General features: G+C 45.0%; 1 protein-coding gene across 2 annotated transcripts in view; it reads right to left on the bottom strand.

Annotated features, from left to right (window-relative positions):
• Window positions 1-24,619, bottom strand: part of LOC147613216 (guanine nucleotide-binding protein alpha-2 subunit-like) — an 85,918-nt gene that overhangs the window by 10,264 nt on the left and 51,035 nt on the right. Inside the window, exons 7-9 of one of the 2 annotated variants that reach the window (XM_086782482.1) lie at window positions 23,290-23,397; window positions 23,111-23,212; window positions 18,149-18,204 (exon numbers count right to left, since the gene is read on the bottom strand). In XM_086782482.1, coding sequence (XP_086638608.1) covers window positions 18,149-18,204; window positions 23,111-23,212; window positions 23,290-23,397 — 266 coding nt within the window. The remainder of the gene's footprint in view (window positions 1-18,148; window positions 18,205-23,110; window positions 23,213-23,289; window positions 23,398-24,619) is intronic. The other variant, XM_086782483.1, reaches the window with a different exon arrangement.

The raw sequence follows: 24,619 nt of genomic DNA, 5'->3' as shown, positions 1-24,619 counted from the left end.
AGAGGGCCGCGGTTTTCTATGAGGGAGGCAGCAGAGGCTAGACTAGCACAAGGATTTGCAGCTTTGGGGGCACTTGAGAGACAGTTGACAGACCTACAGTTTCAGGAGCCACACACGAAACTATGGCTATTTGACACTCTGGTTACATCGACACTTCTCTATGGAGCGGAGATATGGGGACCTAGTCTTTTCCATAAGAGGAGGGAGCCATTGGCAGGACAGGACGGACCAGAGAGAGACTATTACGATGGATGGCAGCATATGGAGAGGCCATTAGTGATGATGATTGCACGCATGATTCAGAGAAAGTCATCTGTACCACACGAGATCATCAGGGCAGAGATGGGGGCTGCCCCAGTGGTTACTGAGGCTTTGTTCTGGGCAGTTACTTTTCTCCATAGAATATGGGAGCTCCCTCAGCAGAAATACCCTTGCCTAGCACTCACTTCCTCCAAACAGCTTGCAGATGAGGGGGACACCCAGTGTTGGTATGCCCAGATGCGCACATGGCTGGCCTTGCATGGCATGAGTATTGATGCACTCCCGCCTTTTGCTTACAGCCTGGACTACCCGTTCTTAGATCTCAGCTGTTCAAAGCTGAATCGGGTGATCAGGATGGACATTGTGAGACTAGCAGAGCTGAATCTGGTGATCAGGATGGACATTGTGAGACCAGATACAGAGAGGACATGGGTCAGGCCCCCGCAGCCGTTGGGCACGAAAATGGCGCACTACCATAGTCATTTTCTACACCTCTCTTTGGACGGGTTTATTATACGCCATGCTTACATGGACACACACCTCTCACATGGTATTCGGAGTGCTATTGGACAGATTCGCACCTCTTCACACCGGCTGAGGATAGAGACAGGTCGATATGAGGATATATCACTAGAGGACTGCATATGCCAGCTTTGCCATCAGGAGGTGGAGTCGGAGGAACACTATATATGTCGTTGTACTGTCTATTCTGTGAAGGCTTTGGACCTTTGCGTCGGATCATGGACTTTGAGGACCAAAGGTGCTTAGGGCTCTTCATACTTGAGCTTAGACGCCACAGAGAGAGCCTATTGAGGGACAGGAGGGCAATGGGACCAGAGCCGCCTAGAAAGAGAGCCCTCACAGATTTTTTCAGAGCCAGCACTGTAACCCCACCGGCCTCTACTCCCCCATCTACAGGCCTACCTGGATGACCACCCTCCAGAGGAGTCACCCTGGACAAAGCCATTGCCATCTATAGAACGAGACGCCCACGACCACGAGGATCGCGTCCACGACTCCCTCACCATCGGCAGATTCGAGCCATCATTGCCCACCACCGGAGGAGTTTACCGCAACAATTCAGCGGTTCAACGGTTCAGCTCTTAGCTCTCTTAGGATGTTACTATTTTCATTCTTTCTTTCAGATTTATTATGATGAGAAATCATCATCATTAGTTGTACCTTGTTTTGGTCTCATGGACCATTTTAGCATTTAGGAGATGTTAATATATCTTTCTTTCTTTCTCTCTCTCTCTCTTCTTTATCTTTGTTAATCAAATGCCATGATGATGTTCCAGTTCCATCCCCCATAGCTTGGCTACCCGCAACCCTAGCTCATACCTGTGTCCTTCATTTGGTATCGGGGCCGGAAAGCCCCCCCCCCCCCCCCCCCCTCTCAATACTTCTATATTTCTTGGAGTATTTATATGTACAAGTGTCACGGGCCAATAGGCCAGATTTCTCCGCACATGGAGTGAATACAACTCAAACAATTGGGTACTTGTCGATGAAGTTTGGACAGTCGAAGAAGTCCCAAGTCACAGGCACACTCCCACCTTCACTGGGTGCACACCGGCCTTTCACTGGTCTTCCGGAACCGTGCACCAACAGGCACGCCCGTACCAGCACAGGCAAAGGGGTACACCGCGGAGGGAACATTGCCTAGTTCTCCCAGATAAGATTTGCTGCCAGATTCCCTAGTGTTTCTAACCTTCACTGGCTTTCAAAAATTTTGAGGACACGGTTAGCACTACCACTCAGGGAAAAACTAACCAAACTAGGAAAGCTTCCTGAGTATGGTTAGCATAAACATGCTTTGTTCTTTCTTTGCACAAAACTTGACGAAATCTTTGAACTTAATTTAGCAAATTTTAAGTTTACACAAATAAGAAACATGAGGCATCTGTTATAGCTTGCACAACAAGAGTCAATGGAGTTGCATTCTTTTCACCATGCAGTCTGATTCACCTAGTACTACAAGTACAAGTCCTAGTACAGTAAGTACAGGCCTAGTACAGTTTAGGTACAATAGGTACAGTAGGTACAATTCAGGTACAACAGGGTACAATTTAGATATTGTAGATACAATCTGGTACAACAGGTACAAGTGCCGTTTGCAGGCAGGTACAGCACACGGGCAGCAAGTATACGTAGGTACAACAATCGTACAGCAGGTACAACACGGGCAACAGGTACAGCAATCGTACAACAGCAGGTACAACACATTAGCAGCAGGTACAATACATTGGCAGCAGGTACAAATAGGTACAACAGTCGTACAGCACACATGCAACAGGTACAGGCAAGTACAGCAGTCGTACAACACACGGGCAGCAGGTGAGAGGCGGGTATAGCAGTCGTAAAGCAGGCGACGGAGAGAGAGAAGCTGGCTACCACCCACATGGGAAAAAGTACTAATGTTCCCATGCAATAGTTGATTTAAGTATTAGTAAACTTTAAATCAAAGGTTATTTTATGGGCATCCATACTAGAAAATAAATGTCCAACCCAAATTTTAAATGTGTGTGAACACATTTATTAATAAACATTAAAGTTAACCATATCTTAAGGATTTTACATTTTAAAAGGACCAAAATGGTAATACTTATCACCTGTTCACACGCCACACCAATGTGTCAGCAAGCAGCACTCCCACGGTACACTGGGGCGTCGTCGACCAGTGAACTCGCACGGCAAAACAGGCAAACACACGCAAACAAATCATGCGAAAACAAGTTTATGCATGCAGTCATAAATGCATGTGCACATGTAATGGACGAAATCTCCCTTTCATGAAACTTGTACAAAAAGTTCGTGTCGGGCACAAAACTAGTGACAGAAATATGAATATATGTCCTGGTCTTCCTATGGAGTGACAATCCCATAGGTAAGATGCCATCCTGGCCATACACGGGTGGCACCATTAGGCTCCTGTCCATACAGCACGAAGCAGGTCACACACGGGTGGCACAAAATTGGTTCCCGTCCATGTGACGCGGTACTGGTCACACACGGGTGGCACGAATCTGGCTTCTATCCATGTGACACTAAAAGACTGGTCCTTTTACATGGGACACCGGCCTGGCCCCATGTGAACATGGCACAAATCTGGCCGCTCTATGGAGTGACAATCCCATAGAAGTGGCTCTAGAAATGGAGATGGACCAAATGGTGACATCCCCCTGGGCTTCTAAATAGTTGTTCTCAACTGAAAAGCCTCGAGATATGTCTGCAAAAGCTGAGGGTAGTCAGCAAAATAATCCTCGTCTACCCACTTTGCATCAATTGGCAAATAATTTTTAAATTTCACAAGGTATCTCCTGGAAAGCTTCCCATGTGGTAACTTTCTCTCCTTTTGAAATACAATCTTTGGCTAGAGGATCTCCTTAAGCTCATCAATCTCTGGAGGATCTTCTGTGTGACAGGCTCCTTTGGATCTGGCCCCACATACTTCCGCAAAAGACTCACATGAAAAGCATTGTGAATCTTCTGATGACTGGGTAAAGCAAGCATGTAGGACACTTCATTGATCTTGTCAACCACTTTGAAGGGTCCATAATATCGAGTAGAAAGCTTTGGATATGATCCCTCTCATCCTGGTCTCTTCCGACGCCTAGCTTTCTCAAATTTCAATAATACCCAATCACCTTCCTTGACATGCATGTCCCTTCTATGCTTGTCAGCAGCCCTCTTATGCTTGTCTTGTGTCCTTGCAATGATGGCTGTCCGCACCTGAGCAACGATTACATCCAAGTCATGCACATACTCCTCAGCTGCAAAAATCTCATCCTTTGTACGAAGGATGGGTTGCAAGACCACTCTGCCATAAATAATCTCAAATGGGGCCTTTCCCGTGGAGGCATGTACTGTGTTATTATAGGCAAACTCTACAAGTGGAAGATACTTCTCCCAAGCACTCTTTTGATCTGCCACATAACACTTTAACAAAAACAACACGGCTGAATTCACAGCTTCACTTTGGCCATCCGTTTGGAGGTGATAAGCTGATGAGAACTCAAGCTTAGTGCCCATGTTATCAAATAAAGCCCTCCAAAAGAGGCTCGTAGTCTTGGGATCGTTTTCTTGACTGGCAAAAAGTGAGCTTGCTTACTAAACCTGTCAATTATGGTCCAAATAGCATCATTCCCATGTTGGGATCTAGGCACATCCATAATGAAGTCCATAGTAATGCTTTCCCATGGTTGCGAGGGAATATGCAATGGCTGAAGCAAACCTGGAGGCTTTTGCCTATCAAATTTCAAGTAATACATGCGCGTACATATGCCTCAATGTCTTTATGCATGCTTGGCCAAAAGAGATATCTTTCGATCATGCATATCGTAGGTAAAATACCTCCTATGACTAGCATAAGGTGGAGAGTGACATTCCTCCATAACCTTTGGACGCATATCCTTCACCACACATAAGCAGTTATCCTTCATAAGATAACCCTCTTTGATCACATAAGAGGAATGCAAGTGACCTCATCAAATCAGTCCATATATGGGAAAAATCAGCATCCAAATGATAAAGATCACGCATGACAGATAAGTCTCCATGAGAGGCCACTGAAACTGCAGCTATATAAGGCTTCCTAGACAAAGCATCTGCCACCAAATTCTTCTTTCCCGGAGTATGTACAATCTGAAAATGAAACATGGAAAGAAAGTTTGCCATCCTCATTTGCTTCTCCGAGAGCTTAGTTTGAGATAAAAAATACCTCAAGCTTTGATGATCTGTCTTGACTACAAATTCAGCCCCAAGAAGATAATGCTTCCATATCTTTAAGGCATGAATTACAGCCAAGAGCTCTTTTTCATAAATGTCCATATGGATCTCGGCATCATGCAATCGACGGATTTCAGAAGCAACTGCATGACCCTCTTGATTTAGGATAGCCCCTATACAATTCCCACATGCATCACATTCCACCGTGAATGGCTTTTGCAAGTCAGGAACAATCAACACGAGCCCACAAATGATAGCATTTTTGAGATGCAAGAAGGCATCTTGCTCATTCGAAGTCCATTTGAAGGTGGCTTTCTTCTTTGTAAGATCATGCGATGGTGAGGCAATTTTGGCAAAATGCCTGATGAATCGCCTATAGTATGAACATAATCCAAGAAAGCTACGTACTTGATGTACATTTTGCAACTCTGGCCAATTTCGAAAGGTTTCAATTTTAGCAGAATCCATTCTTACACCCTCTTTGGATACGATGTACCCCAAATAGTGTATCTTTGAGAGGAATAACTCACTTTTCTTAGCATTTATGAAGAGTTTATGCTTTCGCAACTCTTCAAACACTATAGCCAAATGAGTCTTATGCTCCTCCTCATTCTTGGAAAAAACCAAGATGTCATCAAAGAATACACCTGTGAACTTACAATGGGGTCGAAATATCCTGTCCATCATACGGTTGAATGTTGCCGGGGCATTGGTAAGGCCAAGGTTGTTAGAGACGTCAGAGGCGTTTGGTACGAGGCGGGTATGGTACGTGCCTCGAAAGACTCGTATTTTTTAGAGACGTTAGAGGCGTGTTAGAGGCGTCTGTGTGTGTGTGTGTGTGTGTGTGTGTGTGTGTGTGTGTGTGTGTGTGTGTGTGTGTGTAGTGATAGATAGATATAATATATATAGTGAAAGTTAAGAGAGAGAGAAATGAAATGAAATGAAATGTTATATTAACGTCTTCAAAAGGCCATAATGACCTATGAGACCAAAAAGTTACATCATGGTGGATCTGATACAATGTCTAGATAAAAAACCAGAAAATGAAAAATAAAGATGATACTACTGGCACCTAGAAAATGAAACTGAAACTGGAAGGTAAACAGAAACCCTTATAGGGTGTGAATATAGTGAGGGGGGGGATACGCTATGGAGGTGAGTGGAGTACAGTGAGGGGATACAATATCATGTGGGACAGGGGGATACACTATGGAGGTGCCTCCATCTCATAATATGTGCCACATCGAACGCTGGCGGATCTCCTCAATATCCTCTGTGGTCAGCACCCTGACTGGGTGTCCCGCATGTCTCGCAAGAATAATCCGAATCCGCCGCTGCAACCTCCGTCTATGCTGGGATGCCCTCCTCCGTAGTCGTGAGCGTCTGGACCACCCAAGCTCAATCGCACGATCAATCAGTGTACCCCTGGTGTGGGCGGTATCCATGTCCTGCTACTGCTGTGGTCCATCTGGCGCAGTGATGGCTGGACTAAAGAAGTCTGTAATGTGCCTCTGAGTCTGGCTCTCTATGCGCCTAAGCAGGCTATCTCTATATCTCCGCAACTCAAGCAAGAACAATCCCAAACACCTCTGGTCCTGGTACCCCATGACTCTGGAAAGTGGTCCAAAACCCTCTCTGAATAAACAGTGGAAACGACCACGTATCTCATAGTATGCAGTACAATGGCATATATAATGCAGCTCTGTCTCTGGCTCCCCATGGCATACACCGGCATATCCTCGCCTCAGCTGATATACCTCTATATCGGCCAATCTCAATCTCAAGCTAGTGTGAGGATGTGCGTATCTGACCAATAGCACATCGTACTGCATGAGACAAGTGTACGTCCATGTAACTGGGTATGATCACAAAACCATCTGTTGTGAGCTGAAGAAAATGCTCTCTGTAGAAAGCCATCTTCGTGCCCAGCTCCTCAGTTGGCTGTATCCATGTTCTCCTAATGTCCAGCTGATCTAAATCCTGACGGATGAGTTTGGTTATCTCTGTCCGTGTGAGAGTGAGAGAGGGTGCATCCAGAGAATACTGGAAGGGAGGCAATCTGTCCATGCTAAAACCATGTGCCTGGAACCAAGATGTCATCTGTCCATACCAACAAGCCATGTCTCCCTGTAAAGCTAACTGTCGGGAGGACTTAAGGGCGAGGCGTGCATATTTGTCTCGAGGGAGATCCCACAAGCCGTGTATGTAGGAGATTGATCTCGTAAGAGCCTCAATCACCAGAGGGGCAGCCGCCAGCTCTGCTCGAATAATCTCATCAGGTACCACGGCCTTGGCTCTAATAATCCTAGCAATCATAGATACCAAAGGCCTCTCCATACCTCTCCACCCGCCTGCGCTGTGATGGCCCACTGAAGGTCCCCATATCTGCACTCCATAAAGCATAGCTGATGTCACTAGAGTGTCAAAAAGCCAAAGTTTCATTCGAGGTTTCCTGAAACTGAACCTGCGAACACATCCTCTCCAAACCACCCAGGGCTGCATGTGCTCTAGTCAATCTAGTCTCTGCTTCTCTCATCGAAAACACTGGCCCACTGAATACTACCCCAAGATATGTATATGCATCTATATACTCCACAATCTCCTGCCCATATGTAAATGTGGGAGCTGATCGCCTAACCCACTGTGGCGTGGTGTTAAACACCATAACCTTGGTTTTGCCAAGGTTGACAGACAATCCACTATCATGTGCAAACTCATGTAAAGCATCCAGATGACGCTGCATACCCTCAGGGGAGTCAGAGATCAACACAATATCATCAGCATATAACAATAGTGGGATCCATGTACCTGCTAGCTGGGCTCCTCTGTCCCCCAATCTCTCAATGTAGTCAGAAGCCTCATCCACATACATACCAAACAATGAAGGAGATAACGGGCAACCTTGCTTCACTCCTATAGTGGAGTGAACCAAAGTAGAGACCCCCTCTGGGGTTGTGTACCTGTCCTACAACTGATCTATATAAAGCCATAATCCCCCATATGAGCTCTGTGGGTACCCCCATCTCCTGTAATCGCCTCATCAATCTGGCTCTGGGCACTGTATCAAATGCTTTGCGGAAGTCCACAAAGCTACAATAAATCCGTCGCCATGCGACCTGCCCTCCTCAATAATGGCCCGTAGAGTCAAGATGTGGTCAAGAGTAGAGAAACCTCTCCTGAACCCTGCCTGTCCCTCTACTCGAATGCCCTCTCTCTCTGCCCATCTACTCAACTGCTGCTCAAGAATGGATGCATACAATTGTGCTAGTGTGTGATCAATCATAATAGTGCGATAATTCCCTGGCTCCATAGGGTCCCCTGACTTGAAGATAGGCACGATGGTGGACCTACTCCAAGTCTCCGGTAAGCCTTCACACATAGCATGATTGAACATCACTGCTAGAAGCTCTGCGAGCATGTCTCTCGCATGAATAAAGTGCTCAGCAACCAATCCATCATGATCATATGCTTTCCCCGTCTTCATCCTATCAATGGCCTTCCTTACCATCTCTGTGGTAAAGAAAGTACATGTCTGTGGGCATGGTGCTGGTGGGTCAGGAAAAGGTGTCTGTCCAGGAACTGTATATAGAGATGCTGCATAGCTACCCCAGACCTCTGTAGAAGTGATGGCCAAAGCAGGGGAGGACTCATGAAACAAACGCCAAGCCTCCCTCGAATCCTGGCTCAAGAACAGCTGGTATAATTCCTGCTCTAACTGAGCAAGGAAGGCCCACTTCTTCCTTCGCACAAGGCGCCAGAAGGCAATACGTAACTGTCGGTGAGTAGTGACTCCCAAAGCAACCTCCCGCTGCAGTCGGGCTCTTGTCTCTCTGCACTCCTCATCATACCAGCTATTCTGGGGCATACACCGAGAACGCTGTCTCTGGCCAGGCTGAGTATGTGGATATGCCTCTCTCGCTACATCCTGTAAAGTCTCTGTCTCAGTATATGGGTTAGCTCCTCCAAAGGTCTCCCTGGCTCCTCTGTGTACAGACGTCTATAAATCCCATCTCTGTAGACAGCATCAGTCTCTGAAGTAAAAGTATATCGAGTGTGATCTGCCCCTCGTGTCCTCTGAGCTGTGGTAAAGTGAAAAGAGATGGTCAATGTCAACAATGCATGATCCACTACTACCCCAATGGGCCGAGATCCAACTGTGAAGTCCTCAATGCATGAAACAAAGCTCGGCATAGCCATAACATAATCCACTATGCTAGCACCATGTCTATGTGGAAAGCAAGTAAATCCAGCTGCTGATGGAAACCTCTGCAAGCCATTAAGTATGGCCAACCCATGTGCAGTCCCCATATCTACCAAATATCTCCCATACTCTGTGCACTCCACATCCTGTGAGCGTCTGTCTAATCCCATATCCAGAGTGTCCAGCTCTCTCAGCATCTCCTCTGAGGTATCATAAAAGGCTGTCTGGCGGTTGTCCGTCCGGGCATTAAAGTCCCCTAACAGGATGATGTCTCCATCCCTAGAGAACTCCCATATGTCATCATCTAGCACAGAGAAAGGAGACTGCCCTCTAGGTGCTACATATGTCGATGTACTAGGAGCAAAATAGCATATGGCAATATACAGGAATCTGCCTGTGTCGGCCCTCAGTCTCACCCACATATATCTGGCCTGATCATCTCTCCGAACGATGTGTAGAAGCGGTTGCAGCTCCTCCCTGAAAAGAACTGCCACCCCCCCTGATCCTCTACTACTGTGTACCGATCTCGTCCCTACTCTGTGTCGCCCATCTGTATCATGTCACCTGTGGCATCATCTGACCAGGGGCCTGGTGAGTCTCTGAGTAGAAGACTATAGCTCTATCTCTAAAGCTGTCCTCAAAGGCACCTACATCAAGTCTGAGGGATCCATTGCAGTTCCAGGTTGCTAGCTTTAATTTGGTCCCATAGGTCTCGCACCGTCATGTAGAGCGTCACTCCACGATGTGTTGGAAATAAGTGCACACTAGGTGTACTATTTCTAGTCTAGTTTCACTTAAGTCTTTGTGTCTTGAGTCTAGTGCCATGTGGCATCTCTACATTTATCCCATAAGTCAGTCTACTCAATCTTGTACTTCTCACCTATATATTGTAGGTGTCACATCAATGAAAGCATCAATCTTGTGTCTTGTCTACACTCAACTCAAGGTAACTCTTTGTCTTTCATTTGTTTTTGTTTCATTTCTAGTTTTGCTATTGCTTTCATGTTTCCCTACATGGTATCAGAGCAAGTTTTTAGGGTTTCCTTGTTTTTCTTATGAGCTTTCGCCATTCTCTCCAAGTTGTCCCACTCAACTCAGCGCAGCCCATCTGTTGCCCTGCGTAGATCTGCACATGTTGTGTAACTTGACTTGCATTTGTTGTCCAACGTCACCTCTCAAGCTGCACGTGCTGCCCAGCACATTCTGAACCTTCTGTCCGCCAGCTTTTGCTGTCCGCCGGCCTGTTTACAGTTGCTGCTGCCTGCGCTTCACCCTCTACAGGCTGCGCATCACTCCATACCTGCAGCTACTGTCGGTCTCCCTCTCCTCTTGAAGAATCTACAAGGTACATGCTACATTGTCTCCTTCAGTTTGCTGGTCAGTCCTTTCCTCATATCTGCAAACTGCTAGTTCCTCATGCTTCGATAGGCTGTCACATGCTATGGCCTTGACAAGTGGTGAGAGAGCCGGCTTCTAAAAACAGTTTGGATCTCTTTTTCATTCATTTCTGCAATCTTGTAAGGGAATAGACACTGCCCTTGCATTTTAGCAAGAGGTAAGACCTTCCCACATGGCCTCTTCTACTCATTCTCTGACAAATTCAATGGCTCCAACTTTCATACTTGGCAAATCAAAATCAAGTGCCATCTTATGAAAGAAGGTCTTTGGGACGTTGTTCACCATGCTGCTCCCGAAGATTCAGACATTGAGCAAGTTATCACTTATGCTCCCACTGCCAAGAATGACAAAGCCTATGCTATCATCCTGCTCGGTCTTGGCGATGATTACATTCATCACATCTCCGACATACAGTCTGCTTCTCGAGCATGGATCACTTTGGATACCCTTTTTGGACCTCGTTCTAAAAACTCTAAGATTGCACTTATGATCTCATTCTTTGATCTATATATGCAGGAGGGAGCTACTATAGCCTCTCATGTCAATTATTTTCGTAGTCTTATGGTTCAGCTTGCTTCAGTGAAGTCCCCCATCTCCGAAGATATTGCTATTGCTGTGCTTCTCAAAAGCTTACCTGAAACCTATGCTACTCTTGTCACTACCTTCAAGTATCACAATAATCCTACTCTTGAAGGTATCATCAATGCTCTCCAAGAAGAGGAAAGAACAAAACAACAAAAGGTAACTGACACTGCTTTTTTAGCAAAGAAAGGAGGTTCTAAGGTAAGAAAGCCTTGCACCCATTGTGGAAAAACTAATCATTTGGAGAAGGACTGCTTCAAGGCTCATCCATGCACCATTTGTGGCCGTGATAATCACCGGGAGAAGGACTGCTACTCTAAAACCTCTACATCAGCCCCTGTATCTACCTCAGCCCATGTTGCTACAGCATCTACATCAGCAGATCTTGCTGTTCATTCCTCACATGATGAGGAATGGGCTTTCTGATTACTTCACCTTTCTTGTCTACCACTTTGACCACCGATGATGTAGGTCAAGGGGTTCTAGTGTCTTACTCATTCTGCTTTAGGACCTCTCTCTTGTCCCTACTTGAGAGGCAGAGATTGCCCTTGAGGAGGGATGTCTTCAAGGTCCATCTGTTTGTCTACAGTCAGTTCTACAGTCAGTCTTCTGTCTATCTAGTCTTGTCTGTCTATCTATCTGTTGTCTGTCTATCTGTCTATCAATCTGACTGTGTCTTGTTTTAGATCCATCTTGTCCCTACCCTTGTGGACCCATATGAGGATATCACTTGAGGAGGGGTGTCTCAGGATTTTTTTGTCTCTCATGTCTAGTCTCTCAGTTTATCAGTCTTTATGTCTATCTTCTAGTCTTGTCTTTTTTGTCTTCCTCCTAGTGTCCACTTAAGGAGGGTGTTGGAAATAAGTGCACACTAGGTGTACTATTTCTAGTCTAGTTTCACTGAAGTCTTTGTGTCTTGAGTCTAGTGCCATGTGGCATCTCTACATTTATCCCATAAGTCAGTCTACTCAATCTTGTACTTCTCACCTATATATTGTAGGTGTCACATCAATGAAAGCATCAATCTTGTGTCTTGTCTACACTCAACTCAAGGTAACTCTTTGTCTTTCATTTGTTTTTGTTTCATTTCTAGTTTTGCTATTGCTTTCATGTTTCCCTACACGATGACCACCCTCCCTTCTCTATAAAATGGTATCTTTCCCTTTTCTCTTGCCACCCTAATCTCTGGCATGAGTTCCTTCATATGTGCAAGCTGTGAAAGAGTAAGATCGTCACCAAGAAAAATGCCTGTATTCTTTAAAGTGGGTCGCCTCTTCAAGAACTCCTCCTTCGCCTCAATAGAGGGGAAGCGAAGTATGAGAGCTCTTTCCTTTGATGTTTCCCTGTTGCCTCCGCTTTTTTTGCCCACTCTCCAGGCTTTTGCGTGTGCCGGACTATCAATCCCCATCAACACCATAAGCTCTTTCACCTCCTCTTCAACTTTATCCCCGTCTTTAAGGCCAGTAATCCTCACATGCAAAGCACGTGTACGTCTTCGTTGTTCCTCTTCCAAAGTCATGTTAATGATTGTAGCTGTAGGGGTTGTTATCTCTTTACCTTTACCCTTCTTGGCGACCTCTATCCACTTCTCCGCTTCATCCATCTTCCTTTGAGTCTTGGTGATGACTTCCACCCATGAGGAAGTCTTTGCTTCGTGTTGCTTCTCTTCTTCCTTAATTGTCCGTACTTGTTCCTTGATAACCTTGAGCTCTTCTATCATGGATGGCTGAATTTCACCTTCTTCAAGTCCACCATTTGCCTTAGCCTCTGCAAGCTCCCTCTGAAGAGCTGAAATTACGCCTTTGAGCGTGTTGACTTCCCCGTGAAGGTCTTTGACTTCTGCTATGAGGTCCTCCTCCTCTTTCCACCGCTTACCCTCATTGAATACCATTTGGAGAAAGTTGGCTTTCTCCTTCCACCATCCCTCCATCTCCGCCTTCCATTCCTTCATCTCCTTTTCCACATTTGTTATCCTCTTGTTTGTAACCATAAAGGTCGCCTTCATCGGGTTGCGCAAGGGGGAAGCCATGGAAGAAGAGAGAGAGAGAGAGAGTTATGTTGCTGCCTTGGGGGCCTGAGCAAGGGTGGGTGGGGAAAGGGGGGCGCAGACCCTAGCGGAGAGAGAGGCGGGCCAGCATATTTGAGAAAGGGTGGGTGCCAGCAGTACTGTGCGGCGAACAGAGAGGACGGCTACGAGAGAGAAAGCGGCAAACATGGCAGCCGGCGGGAGGGAGGGCAGCAGGTTCGAAGAGAGAGAGAGAGAGAGAAAGAGGGGGGGGGGGGGGGGGGGGGGGGGGGGGGCTTGATGGTCACTTGAGCAAGACTCAAGATTGATGGTCACTTGAGTAATGAGAGAGAGGGAGAAGAGGACACAGTATTGGGTCCCGAATACCCTCTGTAGGGCCCCCACCAAGGATGGTGTATTTGCTTTTATTAGCCACAGAGACATTATTACACGCTCAGACAGCTCCAGGGGGGGGCGACAGACATAGATTACTACATTTTTTCAAAGATCCATCCCCCTCCCAGCTCTAACACGGCAGGGAATTACTCTCCAGAGTGCAGAGACACTTAGAGCCCGCAGGAGACAGAGGACACCTAGCTTTCGGATACCACGCCTATACCAGAGAGAGATGACAGAGATCAGAGCTCAGTTTCATAGAGAGGGTGCGGAGCGACTGGCTTGCTTCAGAGCACACCCAGGCATGTTCTTCAGGGAGCTGTGGACACCCCCTTCACTGATGTATACCATTTTATACCCCCAGTATGGTACAGGATGGAGCTAGCCATGATTGTATACTCCATGCATATAGCTTTGCATTCTCCTAGTAGTGGAGCTCCATCCCCTTCACCACTCATTGTACTTATTGCACACCGAGATTCAGCTTTTTAGTTCAGTACTTTTTCATTTTGTTAGGATGACAGAAGATACCCCATACAGGTACTCCGATTTGTCTCATAGGCCGAGTTCGGTCTTTTGGAAGACGTTAATAAAATCTTTCTTTCTTTCTCTCTCTTTCTCTCTCTCTCTCTCTCTCTCTCAAGCCTCTTGAGTCTTCCAACTTCCAAGCCTCTAGGCCTCTAGGCTCTTTTTTTTTTTTTTTTCGTGAAATGGTGTTTTATATTATATGTAAAAAATGTACATCATCCACATGGCTCACACAGAACCTATGGCTCCAAAAAAAAACCCCCACAAAAGATCCTCTAAAGGATCATGACCATGCAGACCTGTACACTAATAAGAAAGCCTCCTAGCCAAATAAGCATCCCGGATAAAAGCATCAAAGATCAGCCAGCTGAGCTGCCGTAGACCATAACGAAATAACATCTGCATCCAGTAGCTGAGCTGAGAGAAGAGAAGAAAACTGCCAAAGCAGCAAACCTCTAGGCCTCTAGGCCTCTAGGCTCTCTCTCTCTCTCTCTCTCTCTCTCTCATTGCTCAAGGCTCAAGCCATCTTCAACCATGGCATCCTCCGCAATCGTCAACGCCTTCACTGTGTGATTGGCGTATTTTATTAATATGACTCAAAACTTAAAAGCTTACCATTTTAGTGTAAATTTGTGCTCATTTTGATGTACTTCCAAAGTAGAATAAGTGTAGAGTAGAAAAACTTTTAAAAAAAGTATTTTTTGAGTGCCGTTTCCTCCCTCGTTCCGTACTTATGGCCGTCCCCCGTCCCATCCCCGTCCCCGTCCCCCGTCCCTTGTGACTATGAAAATAACCAATAACACTTGACCAAGTCATAGGCACACTCCCACCTTCACTGGGTGCACACGTGCCTTTCACTGGTCTTCCGGGACCGTACACCAATAGGCAGGCCTGTACTAGCACAGGCAAAGGAGTATACCGCGGAGGGAACATTGCCAAGTTCTCCCGGATAAGCTTTGCTCCCAGATTCCCTAGTGTTTCTAACCTTCACTGGCTCTAAGAAATTCCGAGGGCGCGGTTAGCACTACCACTCAGGGAAAAACTAACCAAAATAGGAAAGCTTCTTGAGTATGGTTAGCATAAACATGATTTGTTCCTGCTCTGCACAAAACTTAAGAAATCTTTGAACTTAATATAGAAAATTTTAAGTTTACACAAATAAGAAACATGAGGCACCTGGTATAGCTTGCAGCAGGATTCAGTGAAGTTGCATTCTTTTCACCATGCAGTCAGATCCACCTAGTACTACAAGCACAGGTCCTAGTACAGTAAGTATAGGCCTCGTACAGTTCAGGTATAGTAGGGTATAATTTGGTACAATAGGTACAATCTGGTACAACAGGTACAATTCAGTTGTTGGTACATCAGGTACAAGTACAGTCTGCAAGCAAGTACAAGGCAGGTACAGCACATGGGCAGCAAGTAAAGGCAGGTACAACAATCGCACAAGAGATACAGCACACAAGCAGCAGGTACAACAGTCGTACAACACACAGGCAGCACGTACAGGCAGGTACAGTAGTCGTATAGCACACGGGCAGCAGGTGGGAGGCGGGTACAGCTGTCGTAAAGCAGGCGATGGAGAGAGAGAAGCTGGCCACTACCCACGTGGGAAAAAGTACTAATGTTCCCATACAATAGTTGATTTAAGTATTATTAAACTTTAATCAAAGGTTAGTTTATGGGCATCCACACTAGAAAATAAATATCTAGCCCAAATTTTAATAAACATTAAAGTTAATCATAGCTTATGGATTTTACATTTTAAAAGGGCCAAAATAGTAATACTTGCCACCTAATCACACGCCACACCAATGTGTCAGCAAGCAGCACTCCATGGTACACTAAGGGCGTCCCCATCCAGTGTACTCGCACGGAAAAAGGAGCAAACACATGCAAACAAATCATGCAAAAACAAGTTTATGCATGCAGTCATAAATGCATGTGCACATGTAATGGACGAAATCTCCCTTTCATGAAACTTGTACAAAAAGTTCCTATCGTACTGGATCATTTCGTTTTGTTCGGTACAATAAAAAATGACTTTTTTGTTTGCCGCTTTTTCTCACCATTTTTGCCGACCATTTTTTTTCGCGCTTGTTTGTAGCCATTTATGGCTGTTTGCCATTTGGGCCTCCTCTCTCTCCATCTCTAGTCTCTCTCAAGCTCTCTCTGCTCATGTGCGACCAGCCCTTAAGCCCGCCATTCAAAGCCATTTGGGCCGCCTCCTCTCTCTCCCTCTCTAGTCTCTCTCAAGCTCTTGCTGCCTGTGCGCGCCCATCCCTTCAGCCGCTATTCTCTAGCCCCTTAAACCTTCCAGTCATCCCGGGTCATGGAAATGGACGAGGGCAATGTCCTTAGTGAAGGCCGTTTTGGGTTTGCCACTGATGATGAGAGCGCCTCTAGCGAGGGCAATCCTTCCCTTAGTGACTCCTCTAAGGAGGAGGACTAGAGTCTAGTCTAGACATTTTTGTACTTAGTATTGTGATTAGTCACTACACACTTTTTTGTATTTACTATTGCAGGCCGCGGACATGGCTCTTATTTATGGCATGCGGCACGCATATGTTCACCATTCATGACTCTTTGTACTATTGTTTTAACTTGTTTCTAGAATCTAGTTTATGACAACTTCTCTAGACTTTGCATCTCTAAACGTGTACAAATATCTATTTTTCAAGAGTTTTTTGAAGTGGACCGTACCTTAAACGAACTTATTTTTCAAAATGTAAAAGTTCCGTACTGGTACCGTTTTTCATACCTTCGTTTCATACCTGACAACTATGATTATAGGCTGGAACATTTGGAAGGCTAGATGCACTCAGGTCATTGAGGGCACTTGAGGGCACTTTGGTGTATGATACACACTGCATTTGCAGGATTTGGAGTGATATCATCCACACCCTCATGGTCACTTGGGCCCGAATCCAAGGATCTTAAAGGGCTGTGGAGAGAAAGCGCAGCCAGTTTATGAGAGTGGGATTATGGGATCTTTTTCAATGCCACTCATATGGGACCTTAGTTGGCAGCACAAGGCACCTAATTGGTTGAGATTTCCCCCTTGTTTGGTTTGAAATCTCCCTTATATATTTTTTTTCGTACTTCAGAAGTCTCTTTTCCGGGGGAAAAAAATTCAAGCCCAATATTAGCATATTGTTTATTCAACTTTAAGTGTCTTCAGCAAAAAAGTCACGACATGAATACAATCACATGCATCACTTGATGAAAGCCTATACACAAACCTAACCCTTTGATTGAATTAAATAAGGGGTATCCAGCCTCTTAACCACGGCTATATCAGGCTTGAGATGGGGGAAAACTCTTATCTAGGTCTTCACGGTCCCCTTCGCATGTGCGGATGTTGTATATGTTCACCAAATTTACAGAACAGGCAACTTCTATCAATGTTTCATCCCCATAAAAGCAAATATCTCAACTGAAAGGATTTGGGGTTCTTGAACAAGAAGATGCCAAAAAGCACAAGAAAAATGGTTCCCTTAGTAAGGGGTTGCATTTTGCTTCCCCACACTCTCATGAGAATGTCATGAATCCATCACAATTTCCAAGTCCCTAGGAAAATTCATAGATATTCCTTCAACAGCCATCTCTGTTGTGGTGCATGCTCCGTTTCTAAAATGGCTACTATCAAGTTTCAAGAAGCAAAGACAATTTACTTTCGTGTCACCCCTCTTGTTGGGAGTGACTTTGAGAAGTTGGTAGCACAACAGCCTCCATAGTGGTGAAGATAGTTTGCATGCCCTCTGTCAAAGTCAGTATTGGTACTAGGTAGGATGGTAGATACTGTCTAGATACTAACTTCTATTTGAACATAATGGACCAAAAACTAATCTAGAATAATCAAAGCTCTCCTCCTTTCGGAATCGATCTTGATCTACAACTGGTATGGTAGGCCACAGAAGGCCAGTTTCCATGATCCACAATTCACATGGTGTAGTTCTAACACAATCTCTCTTGAAAGCCCTTTTCGTACGCTGTAAAAAATTCAGTCATCACCATTTTTGATGTTCAGGCAGAATAACCCCAGTTACCTGAATTCTGTCTCAACAATGCCCGTTGTTTGCTGCCTTGCATGTAGAACATCCTCCTGCATATGATAAACAAACCTTTTTAGCACCTGAATAAAAACACTCTTAAGACCTTTCTTCCTTTCCTTTGTCAAGTTTCGAATTCAAAACTCCTCTCCCACCCCACTGAGCGCTGAAAAATGTATGACAGCAGTCACATGATTTAACAAAAATGTAGTGTAAGATGTATTCCACAGGTTTTTCCGCAATACTACAGCCAAAGATGCAACTTCCAAAGATCCTGTCACCAGATGCAACTTCCACGTAACATACAAAAAATGTTATCGCCAGCAGATTATTAAAAGGCAGGCATTAATAAAGGTTCTAAAACGGCTTGTCTGGTGATAAAAGCAGAAGGGGAGAAATGTACAAAGTAGGGAACCTGAATGGACAGTCCCTAAAAACTTCGAAAAGCCGTTTAAGTATGCAAACATTCGAAAGAGATGGTTTTTATGCTTTCAAACTCGAAAGGATGAACCAGACGCCACGTGTATGCCTAAGGAGGTCACCTTAAGGAGCCATCACAATCCTTTACCTTGAAAACCCATCTTAGAGATGAGAAGCTTTGTTAGATAGCAATAAGTGAAGTAAAGCAGATACGGGCTTTTGCTCACATAGGTGCAAGAGAAATTCATTGTCTCGACCAGAGAAACAGAACACATGCTCATTCTTGAGAGAGGACAAGATGCACCAACTACAACTCTTTCGAGTGCAGCACAGGCTTGAGTCCTGTGGGTTCGTTGCTGCCCACAGCCCACTCTCGTGCTGATGTGATTTTCCTCTAATACATTTCAAATGTAATGCTATAAACTCTCAAACAAACTCTGATTCCATAGTTGTGTTTCAGGCATGAAGATAGTCCTTCTAGAGGGCCTCCAATGATCTCTACTCATCGATCCTTGTTTCCTAAGTTCTCTACATGCTTCTCTTCTTTCTAGGAAGCAAGAATACAATGTCTAGGACCTAGCCTAGTATTCTTCAATCCAATGATCTCTACTCATTGATCCTTGTTTCCTAAGTTCTCTACATGCTTCTCCTCTTTCTATGCTGCAAGAATACACAATGTCTAGGACGTAGCCTAAGCTCTTCTTCACTCCAAAAGCATGATGCGAAGCAAGGAGAACATAGCATGAATAAAAGAAGTCACCTCTACTTTCTGAAACCGGCCTTCAGAAATTTGACGGGCGGTGAACAAACACTCGCACACAAAACACTTCAGCACCTTTGAGGACCTGGAAAAGCAGAGCAAATAGGGGAAGCTAGAGTGCTCCTGCAAAAATTACACAGACACAAGTTGGCCCCAAAACGCAGTGGCGCCCCTTGCGGTATTTCTTTACTTGATCAAATTTGAGTACAAAGAACAACTTGTAGAATCCTCCACCAATAGGATCCCTTATAGTTTCACCTAGGACTTCCAAAAGAGAACTCTCGTTATTACAGCAAAGCATTCCATAGAGAAGGCACACCTATACAACACCTCCCTGCTTGAAAAGGTCTTCTCCGTCACTACCATGGATCCCTCAAACCCTTTCCCAAACAGCAGTAGGGCTATACCAAACCATATGTCCTTCCCTATAGTCACAGCTTGCATGTAACCTTGAGAAAACTAGAACCTGTCCACATGAATCCAAAGACATGTTTTCCACATGAAACCAAAGACCTGTATTTGATAAACCAAAGACCTGTATCCCATAAACCATAGGCCTATTTCCTTGATACCAAAGTCCTGTTTCCTCTTGAAAACCAATGTCATGTTTCCATGACAGATATACCATCAAATCACGGTTGCCAAAAACCAGGGTTGTTTTCCATAGCAATACCCTCTGCTTTTCCATATCCCAGAGAGAGAGAGATGGAAGACGTGTCAAGCAACCCCTGAATACACATAAGTTCAAGACGAAGAGGAACAACACATCTCTTCCATGAACATCATCCCGTGTATATGTAGCTTGATCTTCTGTATTCAAGTCTCTTCAACAGGGCCTGCAAATTCACGATGAGAGAGAGAAAAGCCTATCTCTATTCTCCTGTAGTTAGCCCACATGCATCCCATAGAGAGAAAATAGAGAGCTCTCTGACGGAGGTGTCGATGATCTGGTAGACGGCAAGAGCGATCATGGAGGTCTTGCTGGTGCCGAACTGGGCCTGGGTGATGACGTCGCGGTTCAGGATGATGGGACGGAAAGCGCGCTGCTGAATGGCCGTGGGCCTCTCGAAAAGCTATAGGCGTAAATGCCCCGCATGAGCTCATCTCGAATGCCCATCGTGTCAGAGCTGCTCTACACCTTCACGCCCGGGCTTGTCTCGAAGGCCATGCTATCGTCTTCTGCCGGCGCCCCGTCTCCGCCATTGTCCTGTTGCACGGTACCACAGAGGCCATCGCCTTGCCTCCACCACCACCTAAAGTAGTGCTCGCCATAGCCGAAGGGAAGCAAACAAAAACACCGACCCTTGCTCTCTCTGTCCAGTGCTACCTGCGCTGAAGCTCTATGTGTTGCTTGTGCTGTATGGCAACCAGCCATACAAGGAGAGGAAGCGCCCGCACACACCACACGACTCCACACGTGGAATTCCGCCACCCTTCGCTTTATAACAAGGATGCGATTCAGCCTGCTTTTCTCCAAAAAAAACAAAAGCTAATAGCAAAAACGCATCCTTCCAAAAATAATATTATTTTAAGTCATCAAAGGTTATAAAACCTTATAAACTTTAAATCCTTGTCTTCTTCACACTTGGGCTGGCCACACATGGGTTTATTCTCGATTCCAAGTTGATGCCATTCACACTGTCCATCCCGTGCCCATGTCCACCTGCTTACTATCCAGAGGAAAACACAAGGTCGTAACATACCCCCCTCTTGAAAAAATAGCAAGCGTCCTTGATTGCACTCAATAACACAATTAGGCATTGTAAGAGCAAAGATTCTCCATGACAAAAGCAATGCCCCTCTAGTGCATTGCTTTTGAACAATCATCCTGGACAATAAGGCCACACTGTCATGTCAAAGTGACAAACAATTCTTGCTTGTTCCTTCAGAACTTGCAGCAAAAGTCTAAAACCAAGTGGAAACACGTAACCTGTGTTAGCCAAAAACAAAACCATGCATCATTCTACATATGACAAACATATGCACGACACATATATGCATTCGCAAACAATATGCTCCTCAAGATGCTCTACGGACTCCAAAATAACAGTCTCAAGGCTGCTCGCAAGCCTTACGCCTATGGATATCCCGCAGGACCCACGAGACTGGAGCGAGGTACAAACATGAGCATATGAAGGCACTCAATGCATCTAAACTATACATCCACAAAGTACTTCCCACATATGTCTCATGGCTATCCCGCAGGAGTCACACCCAATGGTGCATCCATGAATATAATAAAGTACTTGATGTATCATACCAATATACATGCATCACACCACACAATCCAAAGTATTACCCAATGTATTCTCAATGGTACCAGGATCCAATGACACCAGAATACAATAATATCTCAAAAAGTGTATGTATACATGCATAAATAGAGTTCAATCCATATATCTATGAACCAAAACAACTCTAGGACTGCTCGCAAGACTTATGCCCTTCATAGAGTCTCGAAGTGTTAGCTCAGGTTGCTGCAGACTTTGAGTTCAACCAAACCATGCCATTCCAAAGGAGATCAACTCCACAAATAGCATCATCTCAATATCCAATTGACCAATCTTGTGGTCAAGAACAACCAAAACCATATGACAAAGATCAATGTCCCAATCTTCCTCAGTCATACCTTAGTTCCAAAGGCAAAAACCATCTCTGTTAACCATAAGTGTAGACAGAGTTATCCATAGTTGCAATTATAGTTCATGGTGCGGCCGACTGTGAACCATACCCAACTTTACCATCTCATGTGACTAGTACACAATATCATAGAAGTCCCATAAGCAGATGTACTGTCAGCCTCAGTACCTTCGGGTGAATACGAAGATGTCACCAAGTGACTTCTAGATAACAATTGAGCCTGTCTGTAACAAGGGAGCGGAGGTGCTACCCCCCGCTTGAGCATCAGGTAATGCTCTAGACCCATGCTCTGCTGAAATTGAATGAGCCGTCGCAAGAGTCGGCTCCAACTCAAAGGCATCAAGATAAAGCCGCAATACCTTAGGTGAATTTGCTAAGTCACCCTCCTCCATCCACTTCGCATCCATCGGTGAACAGTTCTTGAACTTCATAGTATAGCGACGGGCAACTTTACCTTGTACCTTTCTTTCCTTATGTGCCAGTATCTGCTCGGGAATAAGAACCTCATCAAGTTCCTCTGCTTCCATCTGAGCCTCATCTAATACATCCTCAGGTACCCAAAACTCCATCGTAATAGTCTGTCGTAATAGTCTGTGTCTGGTCCATCCATCGTAATAGTCTGTGTCTGGTCCATCCTGTTCTGCCAATGGCTCCCTCCTCTTAAAGAAAAGTCTGTGTCTGGTCCATCGTAATAGTCTGTGTCTGGTCCATCCTATTCTACCAATGGCTCCCTCCTCTTAAAGAAAAGACTAGGCCCCCAATCTCCGCTCCATAGAGAAGTGTCGATGTAACCAGAGTGTCAAATAGCCATAGTTTCGTGCGTGGCTCCTGAAACTGTATGTCTGCGCACTGTCTCTCAAGTGCTTCCAAAGCTGCAAATCCTCGTGCTAGTCTAGCCTCTGCTGCCTCCCTCATAGAAAACCGCGGCCCTCTCAAGGTCACCCCCAGGCCCTCTGAAAGTCACCCCCGAGAGAGAGAGAGAGAGAGATGATCTAATGGTTCATTTTAGCTTAGAAATAATGCCCACCACACTTTAAAATGGCAGTTACCCCCTAATTATACGTTTTTTGTTGTCTAGCTTGTTTTGGTCCCTTTCTTACATAGTTTCTTTACAGTTATTTGACAAACACTTAAAATACCTGCGATGGTGTATAATCACGTGCTGCCAGACGTAAAACATTCTTCAAAAAGAAAAATGTGCAGTCAGGAAGTTGTAACTCGTTTCCCCTGAGATAAGCGGCCTGTGACCAGAGTAATAGCAATCATAAGCCAAAGGCAAGAGAAGATATCACACAGATTTCCACACCAAAGAGCTTACCTGGATAGCAGGGTCCCTCCAAAAATTTTGGATTTTGAGGGCACTTTCCTCATTCAAAGGTGGGAATCCATCGGGACTTTCAACTTCAAAAAGCATCTCTCCAAATGCCTGGATCATGCATCGCAAAACACCCCCCCCCGCGGGCCGCCACCACAACCCGCCACAAAAAAAAAAAGAAAAAAAAGATATCGATAAATAAAATAATACCTAAAACAGCTTTGCGGGCTGTAATGCATGTCAAAAAACAGAAATATACGTCCGTTTTATCAGCTTTCAAGAAACACAAGGCCCGTACAAATTGGGGGTAACTGGGGGTAACCAATTTATCAAAGCAAAAAATAACCTAAAATTTCAGCCTTCTAAAACCCCTGATCTCTCACCTTAGTTCATTCTTTTTTTTTTATAAATTTCCTTCTTAGTTGAATACACAGGACAATTCTCAAATATACAGAGGGCTTTAAATTCACCTCCTCCTTGAGAGAGAGAGAGAGGAACACGATGCTGATTGTATTAGAATAATAAGGTTGTGAGTATGCAACCACAAGTACAAGGCATAATAATAAAATGTTGTCCATATTCATAATCACTAGCCCAATCCGAATCATTGTAAGCATGGGGCTGAAAATCACCCATCTTGGCATAGAACAAACCAACCTGACATGGTGAATGGTTTTTCCTGACCTCAGTTTTACTATTGTCTCACAGTAGGTAGCCGAGTTGGGTCACAACCAGAAGTTCTGATACCAATGTAGCATGCATCATGTTACGCACAGCAAGGCCTTATTTATACCTTTATGTTAGTGAGCACGAGGCAATCTACTTTAATCTTTATTCACAAGAGATAGAGCTGTAGAGAGAATATGTAGAGTTAGGTCCCAATCTACCCGCGTAAGGGTCCCCTCCCGCAACAAGCAGGAGTATTTGTTTTATTGCTTTGGAGAACTTCTTTACAATGCAAAAAACTTACTGACGATGAAGGATTGCCAAACGCAAGGGCGATGTACACCAAAACATCAGCTGAACCATCAAGCGGACTGAAGACAACTATGAAGCTACTTCTGAAGCCTTTAAGCACACCCAAATGTGCTGAGGGAGATGCAAGAATGAAGGCTGAATGATGAAGAAGACTTCGGGATGCCTTGGACTGAAGCACAATGAAGTGCTTGGCTGTAGATATGTGTACACGCACAAGCCAAAGAGACTTAAGCACACATAACTATGCTCTTGTTTGATTGCTGAATTGTGTGAGAATGAGATGATTTTAGGCAAGGGACTGAAGGGTGCTTATATATGCACATCTTGATGCGGGTCGGTTCCCTCATGCTGCTGT

The sequence above is a fragment of the Cibotium barometz genome, chromosome 44 (genome assembly GCF_041138505.1).
Source record: "Cibotium barometz isolate CiBa-2024 chromosome 44, ASM4113850v1, whole genome shotgun sequence".
NCBI classification, from domain to species: Eukaryota; Viridiplantae; Streptophyta; class Polypodiopsida; order Cyatheales; family Cibotiaceae; genus Cibotium; species Cibotium barometz.
This window is presented reverse-complemented; position numbering and strand designations above follow the sequence as displayed.